This window comes from Branchiostoma belcheri, unplaced genomic scaffold (assembly GCF_001625305.1).
Source record: "Branchiostoma belcheri isolate BF01 breed outbred unplaced genomic scaffold, Haploidv18h27 scaffold4, whole genome shotgun sequence".
Classification (NCBI taxonomy): Eukaryota; Metazoa; Chordata; class Leptocardii; order Amphioxiformes; family Branchiostomatidae; genus Branchiostoma; species Branchiostoma belcheri.
The window spans coordinates 5,265,983-5,290,874 of record NW_017804020.1 but is presented as its reverse complement, the minus strand read 5'-3'; the positions used below and the strand labels follow the sequence as shown (position 1 = coordinate 5,290,874).

The window sequence follows — 24,892 nt, the reverse complement described above, 5'->3', positions numbered from 1 at the left end:
CCTAGCAACGCCGTTGCTAAGGAAACTCTTTTCGCGCGGCAGTTGGATGAAATTTCATCCGACTTTTACAGCTGCGTTGAGCCTGGTTTGTGGCATATTTACCTTCGTTGCGTTACATGTACCAGACGGGAATGCCATGTACTCTTGACATGATCAATTTTTGGAGGGTTTTATAACGTATTTTGTTAGATAAATGGTCATATTTGCTTAACAGTGAAATCGTCAAAATGGCGGTGCCGAACTGAGCTAAATTTTCGACGAAATTCACATTGGGGGCATTTGCATGTCGCCCTCGATTCTGTCTTATATGACCATTGAGTAAGATTCGTTGAATCTTTGACTATGTCTCTTGTGAAAATCTTGTTGGATCAAAATCTGGAAATGCTTGTATATTCATATCTACCGGGGCCACGTCCTCGGCCGTTTTACGCCAAAAGTTCTAAAACGTTGGTTTAGTTGATTCTAGGGCAACCGGCGTTTTAGCACAAGTTGCGGTACTAATGTACCTTCTCAATATTGTCAAAGAATGCCTACAGACACAGACTACGTAAGTACGAACTGAATCAGCAAATGCTTTCTTTACTCTTGCAGGTATTATTACTAAAATCCAACGGTGCGGGTCTGGCGTCTGGTCTGTGGAACACGCTTGAAGCCCGCGCTGTTTTTGGAACGAAAACGACGCCTCTGATGAGGTGGCCTCGCGCGATTACGAAGGAAGCTCATAACGTCCCCAAAATTGATAACAAATTATATACGGACAGAGAGTAGAGACTTCAGGCTATTTTACGCACTAGATTTCTTTTTGTTGTGAAAACTGAAATAAGGTAAAAACATCGGAGGAATTTCCACCAAAATCAAGTGGTTTCAGGTCATATTATCAAACGAGTAGAGGTTAACAATCGTTTTAAAAAGTCACTAGGAGTAAATAGGAATATTAATATTCACAGATACAATGAAATAATGAAGATATATAGTTATAAACTCAAGCAACAAGCTTTGTAGTAAGAGGTCCGACTCCCGGGGGTTATAGAACGTAAAATTGTCTCAAAACGGCGCGCGGTTCGCCGTGAGAGTCAATCATAAATCTTAAGGTCAGATTTATATCACTTCGGGTTTGTGAATTGACTTGAAACTCGGAATCCGTACACAGGAGACCATTGTTAACATAATTCCACATGAAAATTTACGTTCTACGGAGCGAGGACCTGTCCAGCGTAGGTGATAACTAAAAATGTCAAACCGGGCTCGTTCTATTCTGGAATCAAAATTATGACATGACCTCGCGCGTTTTGGGGGCATCTGCATGTCGCCCTCGAAATCGATAACAAGTTATATATCAACACAAACTAGAATCTTTGCTCTTTCATACACACTAGATTTCCTGTTGGATCAGAATCTACAACAAGTTAGAAATGAGAAGGGGAATTCCACGAAAATTACCTGCTTTCGGGTCAAATTCTTGAAAGGATCACGGTATGCCATTGCTTCAAAAATGTATAGGAGTAACAAATGAAGCTTACACATTACCAATAAGTTAAAGTTAGGAAGATAAATGATTGCAGACCTCAGCTACAAGCTTTCAGGTAAGGCGTGTCGGCCCCCGAAATCATGGAACGGACTACTTTCTTTCGCGGAAGGAAAATAAAACTGCCTCGAACTCTCGACGTGGCGTGGCGGCTGTATAACAGTTACAGCCCATAGATTGAAGGAAACACCACGATATGATAGAACGTTTTACTGCAGAAAATGATCTTGAGCTAGACTAAATGGCAATAGAAGAGGCCTGTACACCCATTCGAATTCATTATTGCTAGTACGTACGTCGGGGTAAAAAGCACAGAAAAAGATGTGTTACGTCTACAAAGATAACTTGCTTTTCCGAGTGATAGAGTGATAGAAGCAAAATGGACTCAGCGTGCGAGCAGTCTGATATGATGAAGCCAATTACATCAACCCATGTGATCTCTTGAGACAACATGACAATTCACGTCTATTACAGAAACTTAAATTGTGTCTTAAACAATCGGTCGAAACTATTTTCTATCCCTCGTTTGCCTCATTACATCTGTGCCCTTTTGTCCGTCTTCGTATGGGCACTGGTGTTTTCAAGTCATAATTTTTTTCATCAGAGGATTCAGTGATACAGTCCGGTAGAATCTTAGCCTGGTCTGAAAAACGTTCGTTTCTGAAAACAAATTAAATTTAAAAGTGGCCCAGTTTGAGAGTTGTACGCCATCTAGTTGGAAATCAGTATAGGAGGAGTCTTTACTCACCTGTGGTTGGCGGGCTGGTGGTCCACACGGCAGGGGTGGTCGCTGCAGCTGGTGGAGAAAAACATCTTTGAGACGCCGATGAAGGATAGACATTCAGGTAGAACATTACGGAATGAATCAAGCAAATGGACAAATTATCTGAAGAGTGAGACGTTTCAGATAGCATCTGCTGTCTGTCATCAGTGATTGAGAATGAATCTGAAGACAAGTAGCTCTTTCGAATGTCATATTTCACATGATCTTTCGCGTGGACGCGTTGACGTGGGGCTCCTGCAGCGAAAGGGGTGGTGGTGGTAAAAATTGCTTCTTTCTGGCGCACATGAAGTATGTTTGCCTTCTATCAGATTATGGTAAGATTATGGCACATTTCACAGTAACCTTTAATTGCCCATAAACCTTACCGGGCAGGGCAAGCCTATGCTCACCTGTTGTTGTTGAACCGGCGGTGGTCCATCCCCACGGCCAGGCAGGTGTGGTTGCAGCATCTGGGAAAATGGGCAACGACAAGAGATAAGGCAATATTTTTACGCTAGATTTTCAAACGCCTCTTTTGGGAAATAAAACCTAGCAGATGAGACTACTGCATGCACGGTCCAGGATTCAATGTTAACAATTTTACGTCCCAACTCACATTTCTCATTACATGTACCACCACAAAGCAAAATATTCAGTATGAACATATTGGCGGGAAATATTATTATGTATAGAAAATGTGAGAATATTCGCCGTCTTCAAAGCTACTTTTTGTGGTTCAATACCAATGTTTTTACATTGTAACCGACATCAATATTATCATAAAATCAAATCAACCTGCAGTCGGCAGGGTGATCCCGACGAGCACTGCGAGCAGCAAAAGCCTGTCAGACGATCCAGCCATATTTGTTTGGCACAGTCGATCTGGTCTTCTGAGTTGGCCTTGCCAAGAAAGGCCTTCCTTTAGATCTACTGAAAAATCAACAGACAAAACAACTAAGGCAGTCATTCCGTGACAAACTAAACAAACGTAAGGCCGCAACTTGATCTTTTTCAGACGTCAATGGCACACCGAAACTAAGTTTCCAATTAACCACTTTGTCCGAGTCTTACACACAGTTACAGCTGGTATTTTCACCTTTTGAATTTGCTGAAACGTTCTTGATTCGATTTGTGAAGAACTTCTAGGTGGACGCATTCCCAAACAGAAAAGTCTGCGGTACCGTCATACCTTAAAAAATAGCTGTCTAACTTGGTTACTGCCAACAGTAATGGCAAGACTAAAATGGGACCAAAGCAACGTCGTGAGCTCGAGGCTGCAGGTAAACATGAAAGTGAAAACGATGCCATGAAAGCTGAATTAAGTTTCACTTATGACTGGACACTCTCTATCAGTATAGTTAATAACATGCTTAAAACGATAAGAGATGACTCTTTATTTACGCTCGCACAACTTAAACAATACTTGCAATCCCATCATTATGTATGAGAGCAAAGAACTCAGAATTAACGTTGAGTTTGTGGACCTGGAGAGCTTATAACAATTCAAATCTACCAGAGAAAGGGAGCTTGGTGTTTCGATAAGTCAGAGGAATAGGTTACAAAGCGCCGCAGTATACTAGTTACACCATTTGAACTTGAGTTGGGAACATGCACAGTCATCTTTGTCTATAGCTGGTGGCTAGATTACCAAATCGGAATCTGGAGTACTCAGATCACATACCTTCCTGGATTCTACAAAACCACTGCAGTGCGTGACAACTTTCTATGGTGTTGGCAAAGTACCTTGCTTTGCTGAGTTGTAGCGAAGACGTTCTTCCACAGACGCAACAGACCTCTTACTACCTGCGAAACTAAGCGATGGTAACCCGGTCTGTATGGGGGATTACTGTCGGTGGGGTGCTCAGATTTCATTGACAATGCCCATTACGGTTCCACCATGGTGACAAAACAAGCCTCCAATACCGAAAGTAGTAAGTGTCACGTACATGTACCACATGGAAATGATCATGAACAATGACAGTTTCACATGATGAACTACTATTGGTTTAGTTTTCATAATCACTTGGACAAAGTCATCAGTGACTTTACTGTGTGTACGTGGTTTTTATAATTGGTAGCCTATACATTTTCTTACTGGCTGAATAAAATACTACAGTAAATGTTAGTAAAAAACTCTAGACACGCTCACTGGTGTCACTCTGACAGACAGGAGCCAATAGTTGCAGGTGGAGTTATCACCTAGGCTGTGCTAATGCATAAGGCACATTTCCAAGGGGGCTCCTTCCCTGTCCTGGTGGGGCCCCTTCAATGTTTTCATAATAAAGCTAAAGCTTGGATCCCTGTTGGTTTGACATGGAAGCCACAGCAACAGAACTACTGTACCCGGTGAGGCAGGGTGGACAAAAGTTCTACATGTGTCTTGTACATGTTTTGTATTATACATATACATATCAATATTTAAAGGACATGAGCATAAGAGTCCATGTCTCAGTCTTGTCTTATCACAGTGCTTTATTTGTAAGAAGACTGCTTGTCTAAGAAGATGAGATTCTCTAGGTCCCCAGGGTGGACTGGTCATCTTATCCACATATAAACAAACATCACTGTAACGTTGTATGTTTAAGGCAATTTCAAAGAAGGATATTTTCAGTCTGAGCATTACCAGTTGAGTGTTTACATGTACTTTAGTAAGGTACTTTGATATATGAACCTCAGGGTTTGTGTAGCTGCTTAAGTTCACATGGACAAGAAAATCCCCATAAAACATGACAGGTCAGGAACATGTAACACAGTTTTTATTTAAACAAAGAATGTCCTTTGCTAGGAGTTAGTAGCTTTTATGTCTGGCTTGAAAATGTACAAAAGAATCCACAGTCTTTAGTTTGCATGTAGCCCCCCTAACTTAAGTCCTCTGCTATCCTGCATCTTTAGTCGCCATCCTGCACACCACCACGTCCACCAGCTGTCCAACCTTCCGCTCAGCTTCCGATATCTTAAACAGCTGAAAAAAATCAAAGGTTGAGATATTACAAAACAAAACATGACAAAAAGAAAATTTCGTTGTTGATTTTTACTTCAAATGGATTGAAGTAAAAATCACATAGGCTAGAAGTTCAGCAAAACTGAGTACATGAGATGAAAGTGTACCTTGATTATTTTTTGCTCATCCATGATGTCCTTGAGGCTCTCCAGGGGTATATGAGTACCCTGGATGATGTTGGAGACCTGCTGTAGCTGCTGACCTTGAAGGTCATTCAGAAGGACCACAAGGACGTCCTGACGCTCTGCATCCTGAACTCCAAACTTCTGGTACGCAGCAAGGATCTGCATATGTGTTTCGTATGACAAATTTGTAAGAGCAAATTGAGGAATGCTCTGTCATAGCGTAAAATATCTTGACAGCAAAAAAAAATGCAAACACAAAACAAGTTCTATATCAGAAACAGCAACTCACATTGTTGCCAGGTGATAAGTTGAAAAGGATTTCCCCAAACACAGTTTTAGTTTTCTTCTTGTCCAGTTTGTCCAGATGGACAGCTTTGTTCACAGCAACCAGGACTTGGAAAGGGTCACAAATCTGTGGGAGGAAAAAAACACACGAGTCCTGTCGGCTGTGTCGTATATTACACATACCATCAGTGCAAAATTAATGTAGGCTGTGGACAATGGATTACAACAACTGGTGAACACATTTACTTTAAGTCAAAGAAAAAGAGCTGTTTAACGTTAAGTCATTTGACACTGTCTAGGACAAATTGAAAGCCTACCATCTGTGCGTTTATGATGGCAGCTTCTATGGTCCCATCCATGATCTTTCTCCTGACCTCCGACCCATTGGTGACCCCTGAGAACAGGACCATGCTGACTTTCGTGTCAGGGTAAAGGTCAAGAGTCGTGCTGACCTCCATGGTGCCAACTGACCTGCTGTGATGAGTTCATATAATAAGCACATGTTAGGCCACATTGATTTAGTTTTTTGGTTCTAAACACTTTAAAGTAAGTATTAAACAAAAAGACAAAATAAAAATTTTAAAGCATTAACCTGAACTTCATCATCATGTTGCTCTTACCGGTAAGCATTCTTTTATATCTAACAATCATATTGTGGCCTTATGCATCATTATGCAAAGAGGAACCTCCTTGCCTTATGGTAACGTTATATTGCCTGAAGCAATAATCAATAGACATAAAAATTTCGGGATAATGATAATGCTCTCTAAAAAAACTGTGACAGGAATAATAACGTTAACATTACAAAGTCAGACCGTAACACTAAACTACGCTGTAACCCTGCCATAACGTTATATTTTGACATACATACAGAAACAGTCTTCTTGCCTCCGAACGTACCACGTAGTTTCAGCTATGACCTTTACTCTTTCACCCACAGGTCACAACTGGAGGTTGCAAAATGGCGGCCGGTCGGACGTTCCCGGCGGTTCTGTCGGCTTTTGTGGTCGTTTCTGTGGCCATTTCTGCCCGGATTCACCGGGCTCGGCCCACCCCGTACATGGACGAGATATTCCACATCCCACAGGCACAGAAATACTGTCAGGGCAAGTTTACAGAGGTAAGAACACACATTTTTCTGTCATGTTAGGGACCGGTGCAAACGATCTTTGACCGGCAGGGGGGCAGTGTGGGAAGTACTTTACTAGTATAACGTCACGTTAGTCGACGTTTCGGTCGTCTAAGTAAACAACAAACAAACAAACAAACAAACAAACAAACAAACAGACAATAATAAAAAAAATCCAAGCGTTTTGCCAGAGCTGCGGTACGTTTGACCCAGGATAATTTTTCTTGACCCTGTTTACTGTGTGACTAGTATAGATGTAACGTTATGCATTCTGTTCTTGATATTTAATAGCATTGGTTATTAATAGAAGACTCCTTGGACATATGCAATGGTGAATACATTACATTTTCATTTTGTAAAGGGGGAACTTCTTTATTGTCTTATTCATAGGTTATTGTCAGACACATCAGGACCTGATGTGTTTCAGCAAAGTGGCTCCAAACCGAATAGATTTTTCACCCGGGTCTCTCCCCTCCCTCACCCGTCATTCAGCGATTTATAAGACATCCTTAATAAATCTCAAGTAGCCCAGCCCAAAATTCCACCAACACCCCCATACCTTATCTTGGTCAGGAATACCAATGCCATACATGTACTAGTGAAGTTCAGGTCTACAAGGACGGAGCATGGAGGGTACAGTTGTGACCTCTAAAAAGAAGTAATGTTTCACCCAGTAGTAATTAGCCGTAAGTATGTAATTTACATTATGATGTTTGTTTGTTTACAGTGGGACCCCATGATCACAACATTGCCAGGTTTGTACCTCGCGTCTGTCGGGCTGCTGAAACCTGCTGTGCTGCTCGCTGGGGTGAAGGTGAGCGTGGCCTGCTCCACGCTGTTGCTACGGGCAACGAATGTTCTATTTGCAGTGGGGAATGTGTACCTGCTGTGGGCTATCCTGAGGAAGATTCACGGACAGGTGAGCCTTGAGGCTGAAGACTTACCTGCTTTGGGCCCTTAAAATTATTGATCATGCGAGTTGACAAAGCATTGCTTTACTGTGGTGCTAGAGTTTGTCTGATAATTTACAAAGTGGTGCCCTGATGCACTTCTCCATTATGTGTAAAAGTTTGGGGAAAAACATTTTGTCTTCATATGCAGACCCAACAATTCTTGCTGTATTGCTTGTCACACTGTGATGTCTGATTGATTGATTGATTGATTGATTGATTGTGTTTCCTACAGACGACAGACCCACTCCTGCAGTGCCTGAATGCAGTGACGATCGCCAGCCTGCCAGTTCTCTACTTCTTCACCTTCCTATACTACACTGACCCTGGCTCCACATTCTTCACACTCTTCATGTACCTGCTCTGTTGCCATGGGAACCATGTCCTGGCTGCCATGATGGGGTTCATGGCCGTGATGTTCCGACAGACAAACATCGTGTGGATCGTCTTCTGCGCAGGTGTCACAGCTGTCAACCTGGTGGAGAGGAAACACCAGCCCAAACAAGACCCAAATGTTTTAGTCACGCTGTACAACAGCATCAGGACAGTTCTACAGTACCTGGCCACCGTGTCACACTTTGCAAAGGTCATTCTCGCACTGCTGCCTTATGCCATGCAGGTTGTCGTGTTTGGTGTGTTCGTGTATGCAAATGAAGGCATTGTAGTCGGGGACCGAACCAGCCATGAAGCCTGCCTGCACTTCCCACAGCTTTTCTACTTTTTCTCCTTTGCCTTTGTGTTCTCCTTCCCCCATGTCTTATCTCTGTCTCAGGTGTCCCAGTTCCTTAAGTATGATAAGAAGAAGATGGCACTCCTTCTCTTCCTCCTTGTGTTGTCGTACGTGTTAGTGGACAGGTTCACGTACGTCCACCCATACCTGTTAGCAGATAACAGACACTACACCTTCTACGTGTGGCAGAGAGTTTTCCAGCGACACCCGCTGGTGAAGTATGTAGTGCTGCCTGGGTACGTGTACTGTGGCTGGAGCATGTTCCATCAGCTGGGGAAGACCAGGTCCCCCCTCTGGCAGCTCGTCTTCTTCGTCTGCGTGCTGGTCGCCACAGTTCCCCAGAAGCTGCTGGAGTTTCGGTACTTCATCGTGCCATACCTGCTGTACCGGGTACATGTACAGGTGACATGTTACTACAGGCTGCTGGCAGAACTGATCCTGTACACCACCATCAATGCTGTCACCATCTACCTGTTTGTTGAGAAGCCATTTCTCTGGCCAGACAGTTCTGAACAACAACATTTCATGTGGTAATCACCAGAAATGTTTAGAATGCTAACCCTCAGATTGTACCCACACATTGGCACTGGTGCAGATTGTAGCACCCCCATCCCTCTCGGTTTTTAGGTAATTTAGGACAGACATCAGCACTTCTTGTAATAATGATAAAGATCATGTAATCTCAAATGTACAGGAAAAGTAGCAAAGCACAAATTCTTCTTACTACCCTCATACTATCATAGATTTTTTTTGATTCAGAACTATGCCTAATCTGGCAGCTATCATGAATTATGTATGCAAACGAAGGTTGAAATATCGACTGGTGTGAAAGATTTGTATGTTATTAGGTTGTACTTCCCTGTTTGTTTCCCGTAATTTGTGTGACCTTGAAGGTGCTATCTGCCTCAAGACCGGTTTACTCCGAGGTCAAGGGTAGAAATTCTGCAGTGATGATCAAGTTACAAGTCTTCTCAAGATGAAGTTTTTAAAATATGTTGTCAACAATGTTGCATGATGTCTTCCAATTATTTATGAAAAAGATTGTTATAATTATGAATTTCTACAACTTAAGATATATATTTAAGATTAAATTGAGATTATTGAAGCTTTTGTATGCTATAGATGTTAGTATTTAGTTGTAATTCTCAGTGAAGTACTGAAGATTAAGGGCTGATCTTAGACTAAGTAAGAATACCAAACTGACTTAACTAAAGGGATTGGAGATTTGTCGTGCCTCAACAGATTTCAAGTGGTCAGTTTTGTAGCTATATCCAAAATGTTCTCTGCGTTTTGCTGTTAGACTTGAGAAAACTGCTGTCGGTTTGTTGTTGCAGCTTGAATGATGAATAAAAGAAGCCATGCCTACTTTTCTGTCATTTCAACCCTGATACCTGATATATGGAAGAAGAGATACTAGTACATGTATCAAAAAGCAACCACAAGCATCCCACGTGCATGTAATTCAAAGATCCATACAATATGAATAATGCATGTAAGCAGCAATACCCTGCTCATGACATGTAATCCGTTTGTTGTAATCCAGGATATGAACTGTTATGCTGCATCACATTAGCCACTTCCCATTTCTTGTTGTTCATAGGATAGGTAGAAGCTTAGTTTGGTCACATCTTATTTGATTATGATACATGTACCATTCTCCTCCATGTTGGTTCTCAACACGAAGCAGTCATGACTCAGACCAGGCAGAATATTACATAGATGAAACTGCTAGTAATCTTTTATTCATACAATGACACAATATTTTCAAACAGCAAATAAAAATTTTCACTGAATAATCTGCATAGGTGACTCTGATTGAAAAGCGATAAGTCATACAGACAATGGTGGAACACGCTGCTCCCAAATGTCTGTTTTTATTGCTCCAGTGTTCTATTCTAGACAGTTCATCTACATTTGTAGACAGAAGTGGTACAGATACAGGATGGATGAAGCAAGCTCAATGGAATCTTTGACTCCATTTTGGAAAAGCTACAGTGAGGTTTGAATTTTCAAGTCAAAAATTTGGTTTAACAGAAATGTGTCCGTTAGTAGACTGCCGCCATGCACATCTCTATAAGCTGACAAAACTTGTCACAAATGAAATATTTGCTTGTAGAGTGCCAATTTGGCTGCAGTTCAAGTTAATAATTAAAAAGATCCCCAAACGTCTAAATATAACTACATGATCACAGACATGTACATAAAAGAACCATTGTGATTCAAAATGCACACATTTTCTACCTTACACATGTAGGTATCCTCAGTCACCTTCAAAAGAAGTAGTCTGATTAAATTTGTGACAACTTTAACACAACAAGCACTGGTTAATATAGAATTTTCTCGAATTATTGCAGAGATAATTTTTCTTCACAACATTTACTAACTCTAGATCTAAAACCAAAACTAATTTTTGGAGATGACACAGACTTTACTACGTCTATGTATTACTGATGGCACATTATTGGGATGGGTACTCTATCTAAAACTAAGTCCATGACATGTTTCAGTTGCAGTAATTTATTATCAACATCTCTGGATATCTGATACCATAATTTCTGTACAGTTGCACAGGGACTCTAGGCTACACAACCGTGTACATGATTTTCTACAGAACAGTCATCTCAGCTAAAAGATGATTGTTCTGGTGGAGATATGTGATGCATATGTGGAAGGAAATCTCATCCGTGCTGAACAACATCATAGCAGGGCTAACTTTCTAACAACACTTCTAATAACCAGTGTGACCCCTTGCATAGATCAAGCATCCCTAAGGTCGTGTGACCACTGCAGTTGGGTCAGTCAGGTTGAAGCTCAAACCTTTTGCTCAAACTTTACTGAGTCTGACATCTCTGATGTGTTGGGAGGAATGTTAACCCTACCATGATGCACATGTGGTGTTTGTCTGTCCAGACAATATGTATAGGTCAGGGCCTTTGACCCCCCCATAGCCCGTAGGTTGGAACCTTTGACCCCTCACAGCCAGTACTCCACAGTGACAGCCTTGGTTCTGGTGTACTCGTGAAGCGCCTCCTGGCCTGTAGAAGTGGAACAACACCTTGTTACCATCAGCAGTTTTAATCAACTTTCATCATTGCTAACTTCAAGACTTGGAAATCATTTTTCATTGACACAGTAAGACTATGTGGCTGTTTCACACATCATTTAAAAGAACATGCTTTCCTCATAGTATGGTCTTAGGTAAGATTTATGTTTTTTCGTGACTTGACCAGATCCTTTTTGTCTTGGTGAAGGAGTCAATGTGAATGTCTTGGTGAAGATGTAATTTAAGACTTACCAAGATCCTTGCCGAAGCCTGACTGCTTGAAGCCTCCGAAGGGTGCAGCAACATCTGTCTTGTTGTAGGTGTTGACGAAGACAGTTCCAGCCTGCAGGTTGTCTGCCACGTACAGCGCCTTGTTGATGTCCTTGGTGAACACGCCAGAAGCCAGACCAAACTCTGTGTCATTGGCACTCTTCAGCATCCCATCAATGTCTCTGTGAGAGGATACAGGGGCTGGTTTCAGACAACTGTACTCAGCAGTAAAGAAACTCACTTCTTTGCAAGCTTTCAAAGCTCCAGTGAAAAATCAGTACAAGTACGAAGCTTTACTTGTGATGAAGCACAATGTTTAAAAACCCATTCATTAGAAAAAGAGGTATCTGGGACTCACTACCTAAACAAACATTTAGATACTTAGATTAATTAACAGTTGATAGATTGATTGGTTGATTGATTGCATTGATTGATTGACCCTTGCTTACCCGTCCTTGAACTTGCTGATGATCATGACAGGTCCGAATGACTCCTCCTTAGCGATCCACATGTCGTCTGTCACCTCCGTGAACACGGTGGGATGGAGGAACAACCCTAAACAACAAGAAAAAACATGAAGCCTCAACAACAAACACGAGGCATACAATACAAACATAGGGCAGAAACATCATCAGCTCTAGCACACCAGGAATGTCCAACTGTGACGGGTTCTACAACACAGGTACTGTCACCTGTTTGTTCAGTACTCAAACAATCTTGTATTGCAAGTTGCCTTTGTCAGTTTTTATTCTGCCTTATTGACCCCCACCGCTTACCTGGTCTGTCCACCTTCTTCCCACCGTACACCAGCTTGGCTCCTTGTTCAACTCCAACCTTGCAGTACTCCAGCAGGGAGTTAAAGTGAGCTCTAAAATAAATAAACGAACAAACAAACATCAGTCCTGCAAATGCCTGCCCTATAGCACACAAATACCATATAAATGGTAGCACTTACAGCTATTAAAGTTCCCCTCTATAAGTTTAAGTGAAAAATGCAAGTGCATTCAAATCTACAACTGGGCTACAAGGACATAGAAACATACATGTACATGTGTGTACAGTAGCCAATATTTGATTATGACTAGCATGTGTTTACAGGTTACCACAAAGAAAATGTTCAGAGTCCCTTACAGGTGGTTCTGAGGTCCGTGATCCACAGATCTGTCCAGGGGATCTCCAATCTTCATCTTCTTGATCTCCTCCACCTGAGGGAGAAGGAAGTTCAAAAATGAAGTCATGACAGGCAGCTGTCAATCATCCCTATCACAGAGCTTCCTAACTACCTGTTTCTCAAGACATAGCAAGCATTGAACAATTGAATTGTTGTATCTGTTTATGGTTTTGCCTAAGGTCTACAGAAAAGTAGTCATGTGAATCATAATGAAGACACAAACAAACCAACGTACCACTCTGGTGACGAACTCGTCATGGATAGACTCCTCAACGAACAGTCGGCCAGACGCGATGCAGTTCTCGCCTTTGTTGAAGAAACAGCCGCTCAAACTCTGCAAAGAAGGAGAAACAAAAAGGCCACACCAACATGACTTGTTGATATTTGGACCACCTCAAACTGTAAGATGAACTGAACTACAGGGACTACTAAGCTATGATATACGGTTTCAAACAAAATTTGGATGTTCATGTAGGTACATGGGGTTTGGGTGTAACAGTTATAAAAGGTTACAAATGATCCACAGACAGACAGACGTACCTGTCTGACGGCCCTGTCCAGGTCACAGTCGTTGAAGATGACCAGGGGAGACTTGCCACCCAGCTCAAGGGACACTCTCTTCAGGTTACTCACAGCACAACTGTTGGACAGAAACAGCACAAAAACATGTTTGTTACTAACAGCACAACTCCGGGGACAAAACAGCAGTCAATCATATAGAAAGACCCTAAAGACAAGAACCATGTCTGCCAGTAATACAGTATTCCCACCTCCTCATGATGTCCTTGCCGACAGGTGTGGATCCGGTGAAGCCGACTTTCCTCACGTCTGGGTGATCCAAGATGGCCTGGCCGACCTGGGAACCTGGTGACAACAGCAGTAACCATAGTCAACAACAACAACAGCTGTTACCTGAGAATCAACTAAATCTAGTCAATAACAACTGGTACCTGACAACCTACTAAACAGAAACTCTTAATAACATGCTCATTAACAACTACTACCTAGTAGACCCCTGTATTACAGATCCCCAGTAGTACCCCTATATACTGACCTGCCCCAGGCAGAATGTTGATGACACCAGGGGGGAACCCTGCCTTCACAGCCAGCTCTGCAAACTTCAGGGCTGTCAGCGGTGTTACCTGGAGGGAACACAGGTGGGTGAGCTGAGGATTCCATAAAGACCTCGCAAGTGTTTCTAGTGCCAAGTCTAGGCAGCTGGACATACTATACTAGAGGATTCCAGCAGGGTTGGCAGCCACATCTCCAGATCCTGTATACAACTGATGTGTTTGTTTACCTGTGCAGGCTTGAGGACAATGGTGTTCCCTGGTGTGAGCGCAGCGCCCATCTTCCACGCTAACATCATCAGTGGGTAGTTCCACGGGACAATCAGGCCGACAACACTGTGAGCAGGGACAGAGGGCTTGTTTATTTGTTTGTTTGTTTATCAAAATCAGTTTTAGAGGACAGCTAATGGGACAATTAGACATAAAAAAATGATTTCAAACTTGCACAATGTCAATGATTATAAAATTTAACTACGTAAAGTATCAGCAGAGGTCTGCAGCATGCTTACCCAACAGGCTCCCTTTTGGTGTAGGTGAGGTTGTGGTTGGGGCGGGCTTGGTTGATGGGGATGGTCGTACCCTGCAGAATAAACAACAAGTAAGCACCACAACAAACAAAAAAATGAACAGGCCCTGTAGAAAAAGTATTCATAGGAATTATGTTGTACATGTTCTGAACGACAAGTTTTTAAATTATGATTAAAGGAATTTAAATGCAGCAAAGTCAGGAGGAAGAAAAAAGAAAGTCCCACCATGATCTTGTCACACCAGCCTGCGTAGTAGCGGAACGTATCGATGGACATGCCCACGTGGGTTTTCAGAGCCAGTGTGTACACGGCACCAGAGTCGATCGCCTCCAGGGTAGCCAGCTCTTCTTTGTGCTCATCCATCAAGTCTGCCAACCTACAGGACCAGTATTAACTCATTAACTACCATTAACTATCATTAACTCATACACCACACCAAGCTCGATCACCTGCCAGTAGCCAGCTCCGCTTTGTGCTCATCTGTCAGCCTACAGGACCAGCATTTAACTCATAATTACCTCATTAACCATCATTATCCAATAACCATTATTGACTCATTAAGAACCACTATCTTGACCACAATTAAATCACAAACCATCACTAAACCACTATCATTAACTCCTTACCGTCATTATGAGTTAGTTAACTGACCTGTACATGAGTTTCCCTCTGTCTCGTGGGTTCATCTTGCCCCACGGGCCGTCCTCGAACGCCTCCTTAGCAGCCTGCACGGCTGTGTTCACATCGTCCTTCGTTCCTTTTGACACCTTACAGATCACCTGGGGGAGAAGGGAGGTCATGTCGGTCAGGTTTGTTCCTCTGATCCATGACTGCAGTACGATTTGACTGATCTGATTTATTGTAAATCCTATGGTGTGTGTTGATGTAGGCATTGATGAGTCTCAAAGGACCACGAAGTAGCATAATTCTACAGAGGTATATCTTTTTTGTTTTGAAAAAGTCTCAGTTCTTAAGCAAGTCTTCTGATCATTCTCCCTCCTGATCTGTAGCTGATTTTCTGACAGTAAGACTTACAGATTCGTCTGTGGGGTTGATGGTGTCAAAGGTCGCTCCATTTGACGCATCGACGAATTCGTTGTTGATGAACAGCTGATTGGGAAACTCCAGTTTCAAGTTGTTCACGTGCATCTCGATCTACACAGGGAGGAAAACAGCACAAAAAAAGCATGAAACTCCACATTCAAGCTGTTCTATCTATCTTTGAAAAAGAGCATGTAAACAAAATATCAATGGTACTTTGGTCAATTGCAAATTCCTTGCATGCAGAAAAATCACAGTGACAACACAGGCAGTACTTACAGCGTCGTACTCAAACTCATCAGGCTCATCCAGGCCGCGTGCCTTACGTACGACCATCTGCATGAAGTCATGGAACGTCGTGTTCATGTAGACATCCTCGTTCTGCAGGTTGACGTCAGAGCAGCGCTGCAGTACCTCCTCCACCAGCCTGGGGGAGCAGCAACATGGTGATGTAAGTATTAGTCTTGAGTCTACAGTGCGTCTTATGGCCATCATAGGACACAACAGTGTGATTCATATAAACAACCTAGAGCTGAAATATGGTGTCAGGATTGCTTACTGACCTGACCACATCCATGGAGCCGGCTCCAGCCTTGAAGAAGTCTGTCTCCCCCTGGATGTCTTCTATGGACAGGATCCCCTTCCACACATCCTGGGCACAATATGGAACATTAATCACACTTTAAAAACATGAAATAGGGTTGGAATGAGAGTCAAATATGTAAAACAAATTTCTTCTTCTGTTATAAGATAGACATATTGACATCCAATTTGAGCTGTTATCAGCTCAACCTTGAGCTATCATACTTGCTTGACCTTGTACTGTCAGGAGTTTGACATGACTGACCTTGAGCTGTCCCTCCAGCTCCTTCTCCTCAGCTGTCAGCTCCAGTGTGGCGCCGCCAGCATCGGCTTTACCGAACATCTTAGCTGGGATCATGGAGCCGTCAGCGAACTGCAGGTTCTTCACGTTCAACTGGAAACAGGTAGAAACAACAGATGTAAACAACAGGTGTAAACAACAGAACCCGGCAAAAAGAGAGATCCCAATATTCATATAGCTGGCATCACCGAGCTGCAAACCAGCTCTTCATGTTGTATATGTTAGTAACAGTACTTATAAACCATATCAAAGTTTCTTGATTTCATGATACTCAACACAGCAGAGACATAAAAACGATGAGTACTTTGTCCATGGAATTTATATCAAAACAATATGTCATGTTTGTAAAACAGATATTATCACCATCATACCATTTTCCCATCGTTGCCAGTGAAGATCATCCCGCCCTTGTGCACGATGGCAGGTTTGCTCGCACCAGGCACTTCAACCTCCGTGCCCTCCGGAACTTCCTTCTTGAACATTTTGGAGCCGTAGAGCGTGACTTGCTGAGGTCAGAGGGCAGACAGGTCAGCCAGTCAGTATGGGACACAATGACACTACCATTACGGAATAAAAACAGTATGAATTCAGTACCATTACAGTACAATAGCAGTACCATTAAGAGTAGCACGACAGTATGTCTATAGCAATGCTGGAACACAAACTCCTAGAGTCACAGCAGGCAGAACTTCCTCACCTCTCCATTGATGGTTGTCCAGGCACCCGGCAGCTTGTCGTTCCCACGGATGAAGTTATGGAGACTCTCGCCTGGCTGGTCCCAGTTGATCTGGAGCACAGCACAGAAGGGTCAGACATTTTCAGTATGAACATGTGAAACCACACAGAAATTGTGATAAAACTGCTTCAGACAACATTTTAGAAGGGTCCTGATTCTGACCTACATGTAATCATTCCATGATCAGAATCTTAAATTAAGAAACTGTTCTCAATGCAATCTACACACTGATGGTGAAACCAACACAAATCCCACCTGCACAGAGTCCTTCTTCTTCAGCATGGGTTCGTACGTGGCACCGTCCTCGCTCTGGGGCATCCGCGGTGCTTTCCCATCGGCAATCAGCTGCACTGCTTCTGCCTGGAGAACACAGGACAACTTGTCTTTAAATATCCAGTAAGTCCCTCATGGTGTGACAGCAGTTTTGGTATCAACTCTTCCTCTTCTTGTGTGGCTCTCTGGGACTGTTGTATAAGTTTATGTGACTGCAAGAGTGGATGAATGAATGGAAGAATGAGTGAGGGAGTGAAAGGATGAATGTACCCACCATAGCCTTGATGCCCTCTGGGTACAGGAACTTGTTGTACAGACTGTCCAGAGTTTCGTTCGGCCCGGCGTAGCACTCCTTCTGCAGCAGGATGGGTCCTGTGTCCAAACCGTCGTCTGCCCAGAATATCGTGAATCCCGCTTTCTTGTCCCCATGGATCAATGTCCTACAGACAGGAGAGACGCAGATTCAAAAACTCAACAAACATATAACCATATAAAATCATCCACTGTAAATTGTAATCTGGGCAGGTTGGAGGTGAGAGGTTAGGTTTGGAGGTTAGGTACTTACCAGTTGATAGCTGAGGCTCCCCTGTGCCTGGGCAGGATGGAGGGGTGGTAGATGATGGAGCCGTGTTTCGGGGTGTTGATGACGTCCATGGGGATGAACTGGGAGCAGAAGGGAAGCACGTTGAGGTCGGCACCGCAGGCCTGGTACTGCTGCACGACCTCCGGGATCGACTGGCCCTTCACGCGCCACCGCGGGAACTTGAATGTGGGAACGCCATCCTTCTCTCCTGCTACAGCTGCAGGAGGGAGACCATCAGTACAAAATCGTGTTCAAGACAAAACTGTGAAAAGCCAGGCAGTGAGACGAAAGCAGGTGCCATGAAGACTTAGCCACTGACCCACAGGAATACTTGTGTTATAATTATTTGAACCACTTATTTTTTCTTAAATTTTCCACCTTGTTTTGTAAAGGTCTGGAAGTATTTTAGACTAAAAGTAAGACAAAGTTTAAGGCATACCTAAAGGATCTGGCTTTCCTTGAAGATCTGGAATGGTGAAGACACCGACGATCTCATGACCCTCCTTCTTCAGGAGGTTGTACACCTCCGTACCGAACTGGCTCTGACCAATCACAGCGATCTTCATCTTGTTGGCAGCGTAGACCTGGTGGGTGGGGGGGAAATAAGGTTAACACAAAAACCAGGTTCTGTCCTTGTGGGTATTTGGAGCCACATCTAATAATTGAGTACAGCTGCAGGGCCCACCTGCCCATGTCATGCTTAGCCCGTGCTGAATTATATGTATGAGGCCTCAAGCTCCCATTACCATTCATATCAATATTAATAATATTAGTATTTCCCTTATTCCCATAAATTAGCTACCATAGCTACTGTTATAATTTGTTACGGGAGTGCAAAAGACCCAGTATTTTGAGTCCTGCCATTATCTCCACTGCTATCAAAGTATAATGATACGATTGTTCCTCTCCAAACTTGAGCATGAAAACCCATCCCTTTACAGACATGACTCAGACAGTCACAGAACAGTGAACTACAGTTGCTCCTTTCATGCCAACTCAAGGGGAAAACTTCAGACTCACACTGTGTTTGTCATGTTAACATCAGTGGTCTTAATCTATTAATGCTGATTTCTTATTTCAACTCTCTTATTTATCTCTTTTCAACTTTGCACACACAAAAAAACACCTGATTGATTGAACTTTTCAAATTTCTAAACCCTTACAAGCAACGAAAACAGCAAGGCCAGTTCTGAAAGTGGTCCATTCTTGAGAGAGGGTCTTGAGTAAACATCAGACTCAGAGACTATAAAAGCCCTTTAGACAGACAGTGTTTGTACAACATAAGCAGGCAGTCTCTATTGAAGCTAAAGCTGCCAGGTGCCACAGTTGTTGCCAGGTGTCAGTGCTCTAGTCTACATTTGGGGACTAAAAAAATGCCTTTTTCTCCATATCTGCACTGGTGCGGCCAACATGTTATGAGTAACTTATAAATATATTGTATGTTCTGTACCTTGGACTCGCACAAACAATGCCTTGGTACCGCCCCCCTCCTGCCCTCTACCCTCCCAACTCTCCTCCAATCTGAATCATTGTCTCAAGGTCAACACATTCCTATATACTAGTAATACCACACAGCAGTATTATGCATCTCGCATATACAGTGGTAATACTTTCTACTCAGTCTTTATTCAAAACATTTGTCTGTACTACTTTATATAACCACGTAAAATAGGGTGTTGTAGATGTTCTGCTCCCTCAGCAAAGAAGGGCCAAGGATCAGGTTCCTTAATTGGAAGGACATGGCAAAAAAGTCCTCCTGTACATTTGCTTGTGTCACCAAATTCCATATTTGAGAAAGAAGTAAACACAGAACAGCAAAAATCATAAAAAAACATGACCAGAGTATAACACCCAAGTCAACGTAAAAAAAAATTCTGGGCATTTTTGGCAATGATATGATTGCTTTTATTTATAGTTTTAATCTGTATGTATTCCTTTTTTTTTGCTGGGACAAAACAAATATACAATATGATAGTATTTACTACCACACAGTAAGTACTAGTAGTAGTAATATTGTTATGTTGTTGTACATTTTTCCTATTGGTCCATGACGGGTCTCCAGATCTAGACTAGTGCGTTATCACTATGGCAGAATGCCACGTACATCTGGAGGATGGCCACATGGGTATAACTGTTTGTTGCCCTTTTACGATTAATTTGAATATAAACATTTAAATGTATTTTTCCTCAGTAAACTTGTAATATTATGTCAGGAAATGTCAAGGAGGAAAACTAAAGATTGATTGTAAAACTTTTAACTTAAATGTAAAATATCTAGAATTATTCTAGATCTGTCAAGGAGTTGTTTGGAATTTTGCCCTATGGCTACCTCCTAGCATTACCAGGGGTGTGGCATGGAATGTGCAAGTTGTGATCTTATATTGGCAGGTTCATTGTTTGTATGGTTGTTTTATGACAATGATACAACATGACGTGACCTACTTGTTCAAGTCTCAGTACAGACCGTGAAAGAGTTATAACAGGCAAACAAACCAGCTGACATGCTGACCTCCAACTGACCCCTTACCTACTCAGGTAGTTGTTATTAGTAAAACAACCATATCTGGGCACGCATGTAAGACCCGATTAACACTGGGAAAAATATCATTTGGGCTACGTCAAACGACGCACGGTGCCACACATCTTGAGGGACAGATTTTTTGAGCGTGTAAACACGCCGCGCAGTGATTTTCCTGTCGCCCCTGGATGTGCCACAGGAAAATCGACACAAGGCGACGGCCAAATGATATTTTTCCGAGTGTAAATCGGGCCTTACATGCATGCCCAGATGTGGTTGTTTTACAAATGACTACCCGAGTAGGTATGGGGTCAGTTGGAGGTCACCATGTCAGCTGGTCTGTTTGCCTGCTGCAACTGTTTCACCTGAATTGAGACTAACATGATATTTTTGCCCCGTATAAATCGGGCCTTAATCTGCTTCTATAACGATGAACCCAGGCTAATATCCAACAGTCATGTGAACCCAGAGGAATAATACTGTGAGTGTGACCTTCTTAATGGGACTCTTCCTGCACCAGAAAACATTTTGTCCTTGAAAAGATCCCAGCTTCCCAACCTTTGCACACGTAGAATCAATAGAAAAAATGTAGTGCATAAAATCTGCTTATGAAGTTATGTCAGACAATTCCACACACCATCACACAATTCCACCCACCTGTCAGTTTATGCAAGGAGGTTTAAACCTTCTTGGTTTATGGAACCAAAGCTTCCAAACACAGGTTTCCAGGTTGTTTAAGCCACACACAATGAATATTTATAAACATGCTGGTATACCGTAAACATTGCCACGTCACTATTACAATGGAGATGGGTTTGCTGATGCGATAGTTGTACATCGAGGACACCTGTCCAGATGTGCAGGACTTCACAGAAATGCTCACTTATTCTATCCTCAATGTCATGCTTTCAAGATAAAAATTACAGTTGTGTGAGAAAATGAGAGGTGACATGTTTGGAATAAGGGGTAAAGGTTGACTGCCAACATGTAGCCATATATATATCTGGCTGTCCTGCTCCCCTCCCCACACAGAACAGCCAACCATCAATGTCACCTTGACTAGTCACGGTACCGGGGACAACAAACCAATTATTCCCTACCTTGATATCTGCTTAACCTGCTGTTTCCTAAACCGTGAAATGACAGGCCAATACAATTAAAACCCCTCAGGTGAGAAGCCGGAACAACAGCTGAGTCAGGGTGCGCTGGTGGGCGTTGCCCCTTTTCCAACAATCTCATTGGTCGTCAGCAAAACCAGTTAAAACCAGTTTCCCACCCTTTGACCCCAAACAGATTCAACAGGGGGTGTTGTCTCAATTCTGGCTTCTGATTGGCTGAAGGCCAGAATAGGCCAGTTTCAACCAGTTTGTGAACGAAAACAAGCAACAGGTACTAGTAACTGACAGACCTCGGTTTCAAATCCATTTAAACCTTGACCAAATTGTACCTATGATAAAAGTGGAATAATGCATAAAATTGAATAATAGTTGTGGTCTCCAAAATCACTCCGCATACCACACAGTGTGCATTTGTATAATTTTACTTTGTTAGAACAACGTGGTTGGTCAGAAGTTGGACTTTACAGTGACAATATTATCTTGTTCTCTTTATGACCTGTCACCACCAATCCTTGACTCTTGGACAGGGACAATCTGTTCATAAGATTACTAGTATGCAAAATCAGTCCACTGACAGTATAATATTAATTAAAACTTAATTGCAAATACATGCCTGAGGACTAATTGCAAGTATACTCATGGACATGATAAGATAATAGCAAACAATGAAGGTGATCTTAAAATAAATTAAGAATCCTCAAATAATGCTATTTCTAATATTGTTGCTAGGGTTTGATTTCTTTGCTGAATGCAGTGGAGAATGAAGTGCCAGATGTTTTGAGAAATATAATATAAAATATTGGGAGGTGGCATTAATTTATTCCATGTTTTTTTTTTTTTGCATTTTCTCCTTTCATTTGTCAACATAAATGTTTGGCAAGACTAAATGATTTTCAGTCCATGTCCAAACTGCCCAGGTGCTAATGCAGCAAAATTACAGAGGAAAGCCCTACAAAAGGTACAATTATCACCTTATTTAGCACTGTTTCTCTTTCAGTGAATAGTAACTTACAAAATTTTCACACTAGCTATATTCATTTCACAAGTGAACAGCTGTCAATTGAAAAGCTTGACATGTCAACTTTTGTTATGCATAAACTCACAACTTGTTTAGTTATCATTATTCAGCTAAAAAAAAGAGTGATAATTGCACATGCTAATTATCCTTCTAATAACAATGTCACATAAGTGTCAAACTTGGACTTAATTATTAACTTTTACTTTATTCTAAAAAGACCTTTTGATCCAAAAGAAACTATAAAATGATCTGATTTGATATAATTTTGACAAGCCTTCTGGTTCCATGTGGCCAAGCTAATCTCACATGACTGGAACTGGTTCTATTTATAAACAAGTTCCAACCATGCCAGGAGCTGCCTGTTGTGCAAATAACACTGGAAGTCAGACGAAGTAAAACCTGCTAACGAGAGGGGATGATAAATGGAGTTTAGAACGGAGTAAGAGATAGTTTTACACCACAGAAGCGGAACCAAATGCTCCAACACCAGGCTTCTTGCTAAAAATTACACTAAGTTACAGTTGTAGCAGACGACACTTTCACTCAGAACGTACCAGGATCTCAAATTATCGTGACCAACAACAACCAATCTGAAATTCTGTTTGAAAATAAACTAAACATCCTGTTAGGCGATACACAGTAAACGGGGATGTCACAGGAAAATGCATAGAAAGAGGCTGAAGTCCGGCATTCAGAGAGAGAACGAAACGGCCACGTCTTCCATAATTTGGGGGGAGGGCGGTTTGTAACGGTTCGCGAATTCGAGTCGACGATCGAAGCAAAATTAAACTCAAATCCTACCATAAAACAGGAAATAGGCGAAGATCAAGCACTATAAGGGTTAAAAGAAAGTTTTGATTTACTAGAAACGAACACTTATCTCATAAATCTTTAATTACAAGACACGTTAATTACACATTATATATAATTGATTAACTCACAAGGAACACCAAGGCTAAATTTTTGTTTACTGACCTGTGAGGTGGAGAAACCTCGTACGAACAGTGGCCGAGCCAACTGCCTGGCTGCGACAAACGCGATCGGGAAGAACATTCCAGCACAAAACTTGCGAGACAGAAACCGGCTTTCTCTTCTCTGTGGATGGGATTTTCCACACACACGTTTGCAGCAGCTGCACGCTAACGTTCCGCACAGCTTGCGCAGCGCAGGAAATTTTCCACTGCAGATGTTCAATGTTGGTCGCTAGGTGGCGCTGTGAGACCATCTATCATCACGCTGAGGCGTCGCCTGGCGGTTCATTTGTGTCCTACAGCAGGATAGAGTGTAAAAATGGCGTTCTACAAAGGAGCTGCGAGCGAAGGTAGCCGTGCCATGCGGCTCCTCAAGCAAAGAGAGAAGAAGCAGGAAGAGATCGAGCGGAAGAAGAAGGAGATAGAAGAGGTGAGGTATTTTAGGAGCAGAAAGAGAGAAGCTTTGGGACCAGAACGCCTTCAAAACCCTGATGTTTTTGTTGAGGATGGGGAGGGGGGCAAGTTGAAAATTTATGGTTGTGTAATGTTGACTTTCAACCAAGTAATATAATAGAACGTGGCTATATACACTCCCGGAGTGTATATAAAATCTATTTGTCTTTTATATACACTCCCGGAGTGTATATAAAATCTATTTGTCTTTAATATACACTCCCGGAGTGTATATAAAATCTATTTGTCTTTTATATACACTCCGGGAGTGTATATAAAATCTATTTGTCTTTTATATACACTCCCGGTGTGTATATAAGATCTATTTGTCTTTTATATACACTCCCGGAAAGTTGATAGGGCATTCGAATGATCTGTCGCCGGTGCGAAGACCGCGCGATCGGCTGTGTTATCCGGAGTCACCAAAGGGACCGGGGCGAAACCCCGGGTTGGTCTTGGTCTGATAAATGCACGCCAGACCGTGAGGTCGGCGCTTCTTCCGCATGTATTAGCTCTAGAATTACCACAGTTATCCATGTAGGATGTGACGATCAAAGGAACCACAACTGATTTAATGAGCCATTCGCAGTTTCACTGAGACAGTTTAAACTTGCACGTGCATGGCTTAATCTTTGAGACAAGCATATGACTACTGGCAGGATCAACCAGGTAGCGAGGACGCCAGGGGCGCGCGACCGGTCTCGCCGCC

The 24,892-nt window shown here is 42.4% G+C and overlaps 5 protein-coding genes across 8 annotated transcripts in view; 2 read left to right on the top strand and 3 right to left on the bottom strand.

The window, feature by feature from the left end:
• The window catches only part of LOC109477302, an 11,796-nt gene extending 6,889 nt beyond the window's left edge, over positions 1 to 4,907 (bottom strand). Inside the window, exons 1-4 of the mRNA XM_019778424.1 lie at positions 4,032 to 4,907; positions 3,084 to 3,218; positions 2,699 to 2,758; positions 2,274 to 2,321 (exon numbers count right to left, since the gene is read on the bottom strand). Coding sequence (XP_019633983.1) covers positions 2,274 to 2,321; positions 2,699 to 2,758; positions 3,084 to 3,150 — 175 coding nt within the window. The 5' untranslated portion in view covers positions 3,151 to 3,218; positions 4,032 to 4,907. The remainder of the gene's footprint in view (positions 1 to 2,273; positions 2,322 to 2,698; positions 2,759 to 3,083; positions 3,219 to 4,031) is intronic.
• Positions 4,908 to 5,027: 120 nt separating this feature from the next.
• Positions 5,028 to 6,670, bottom strand: LOC109477307 (EKC/KEOPS complex subunit Tprkb-like). Of its 3 annotated transcripts, none has more exons than XM_019778437.1 (5): positions 6,571 to 6,670; positions 6,017 to 6,173; positions 5,704 to 5,826; positions 5,397 to 5,573; positions 5,028 to 5,250 (listed from the first exon to the last, which is right to left on the bottom strand). In XM_019778437.1, exons 2-5 carry the CDS (start codon positions 6,155 to 6,157, stop codon positions 5,164 to 5,166), a joined length of 528 nt encoding a protein of 175 aa, XP_019633996.1. In that variant the 5' UTR covers positions 6,158 to 6,173; positions 6,571 to 6,670; the 3' UTR covers positions 5,028 to 5,163. The 3 variants fall into 3 exon arrangements, with proteins under 3 accessions (XP_019633996.1, XP_019633998.1, XP_019633997.1); XM_019778439.1 differs by having other exon boundaries at positions 6,017 to 6,170; positions 6,571 to 6,631; XM_019778438.1 differs by having other exon boundaries at positions 6,567 to 6,619.
• LOC109477306 (putative Dol-P-Glc:Glc(2)Man(9)GlcNAc(2)-PP-Dol alpha-1,2-glucosyltransferase) lies at positions 6,606 to 10,226 on the top strand. Its single transcript, XM_019778436.1, has 3 exons — positions 6,606 to 6,819; positions 7,556 to 7,747; positions 8,014 to 10,226. The coding sequence occupies exons 1-3, from the start codon at positions 6,661 to 6,663 to the stop codon at positions 9,040 to 9,042; spliced, it is 1,380 nt and encodes a 459-aa protein (XP_019633995.1). The 5' UTR covers positions 6,606 to 6,660; the 3' UTR covers positions 9,043 to 10,226.
• A 108-nt stretch (positions 10,227 to 10,334) lies between these two features.
• On the bottom strand, positions 10,335 to 23,926 carry LOC109477301 (cytosolic 10-formyltetrahydrofolate dehydrogenase-like). 2 transcript variants are annotated; one of them, XM_019778421.1, is made up of 24 exons: positions 23,735 to 23,926; positions 18,545 to 18,689; positions 18,088 to 18,322; positions 17,797 to 17,962; positions 17,505 to 17,609; positions 17,211 to 17,300; positions 16,885 to 17,019; positions 16,478 to 16,606; positions 16,194 to 16,282; positions 15,910 to 16,057; positions 15,625 to 15,744; positions 15,241 to 15,368; positions 14,815 to 14,965; positions 14,572 to 14,642; positions 14,293 to 14,398; positions 14,047 to 14,134; positions 13,763 to 13,856; positions 13,533 to 13,632; positions 13,228 to 13,326; positions 12,953 to 13,026; positions 12,598 to 12,689; positions 12,271 to 12,376; positions 11,804 to 12,003; positions 10,335 to 11,543 (listed from the first exon to the last, which is right to left on the bottom strand). In XM_019778421.1, the coding sequence occupies exons 1-24, from the start codon at positions 23,810 to 23,812 to the stop codon at positions 11,482 to 11,484; spliced, it is 2,811 nt and encodes a 936-aa protein (XP_019633980.1). In that variant the 5' UTR covers positions 23,813 to 23,926; the 3' UTR covers positions 10,335 to 11,481. The 2 variants fall into 2 exon arrangements, with proteins under 2 accessions (XP_019633980.1, XP_019633982.1); XM_019778423.1 differs by lacking the exon at positions 23,735 to 23,926 and adding an exon at positions 21,724 to 21,838.
• Positions 23,927 to 23,956: 30 nt separating this feature from the next.
• Positions 23,957 to 24,892, top strand: part of LOC109477310 (creatine kinase, flagellar-like) — a 19,174-nt gene continuing 18,238 nt past the window's right edge. The window contains 1 exon segment of the mRNA XM_019778441.1: positions 23,957 to 24,160. Within this exon segment, the coding sequence (XP_019634000.1) occupies positions 24,050 to 24,160 (111 nt within the window). The 5' untranslated portion in view covers positions 23,957 to 24,049.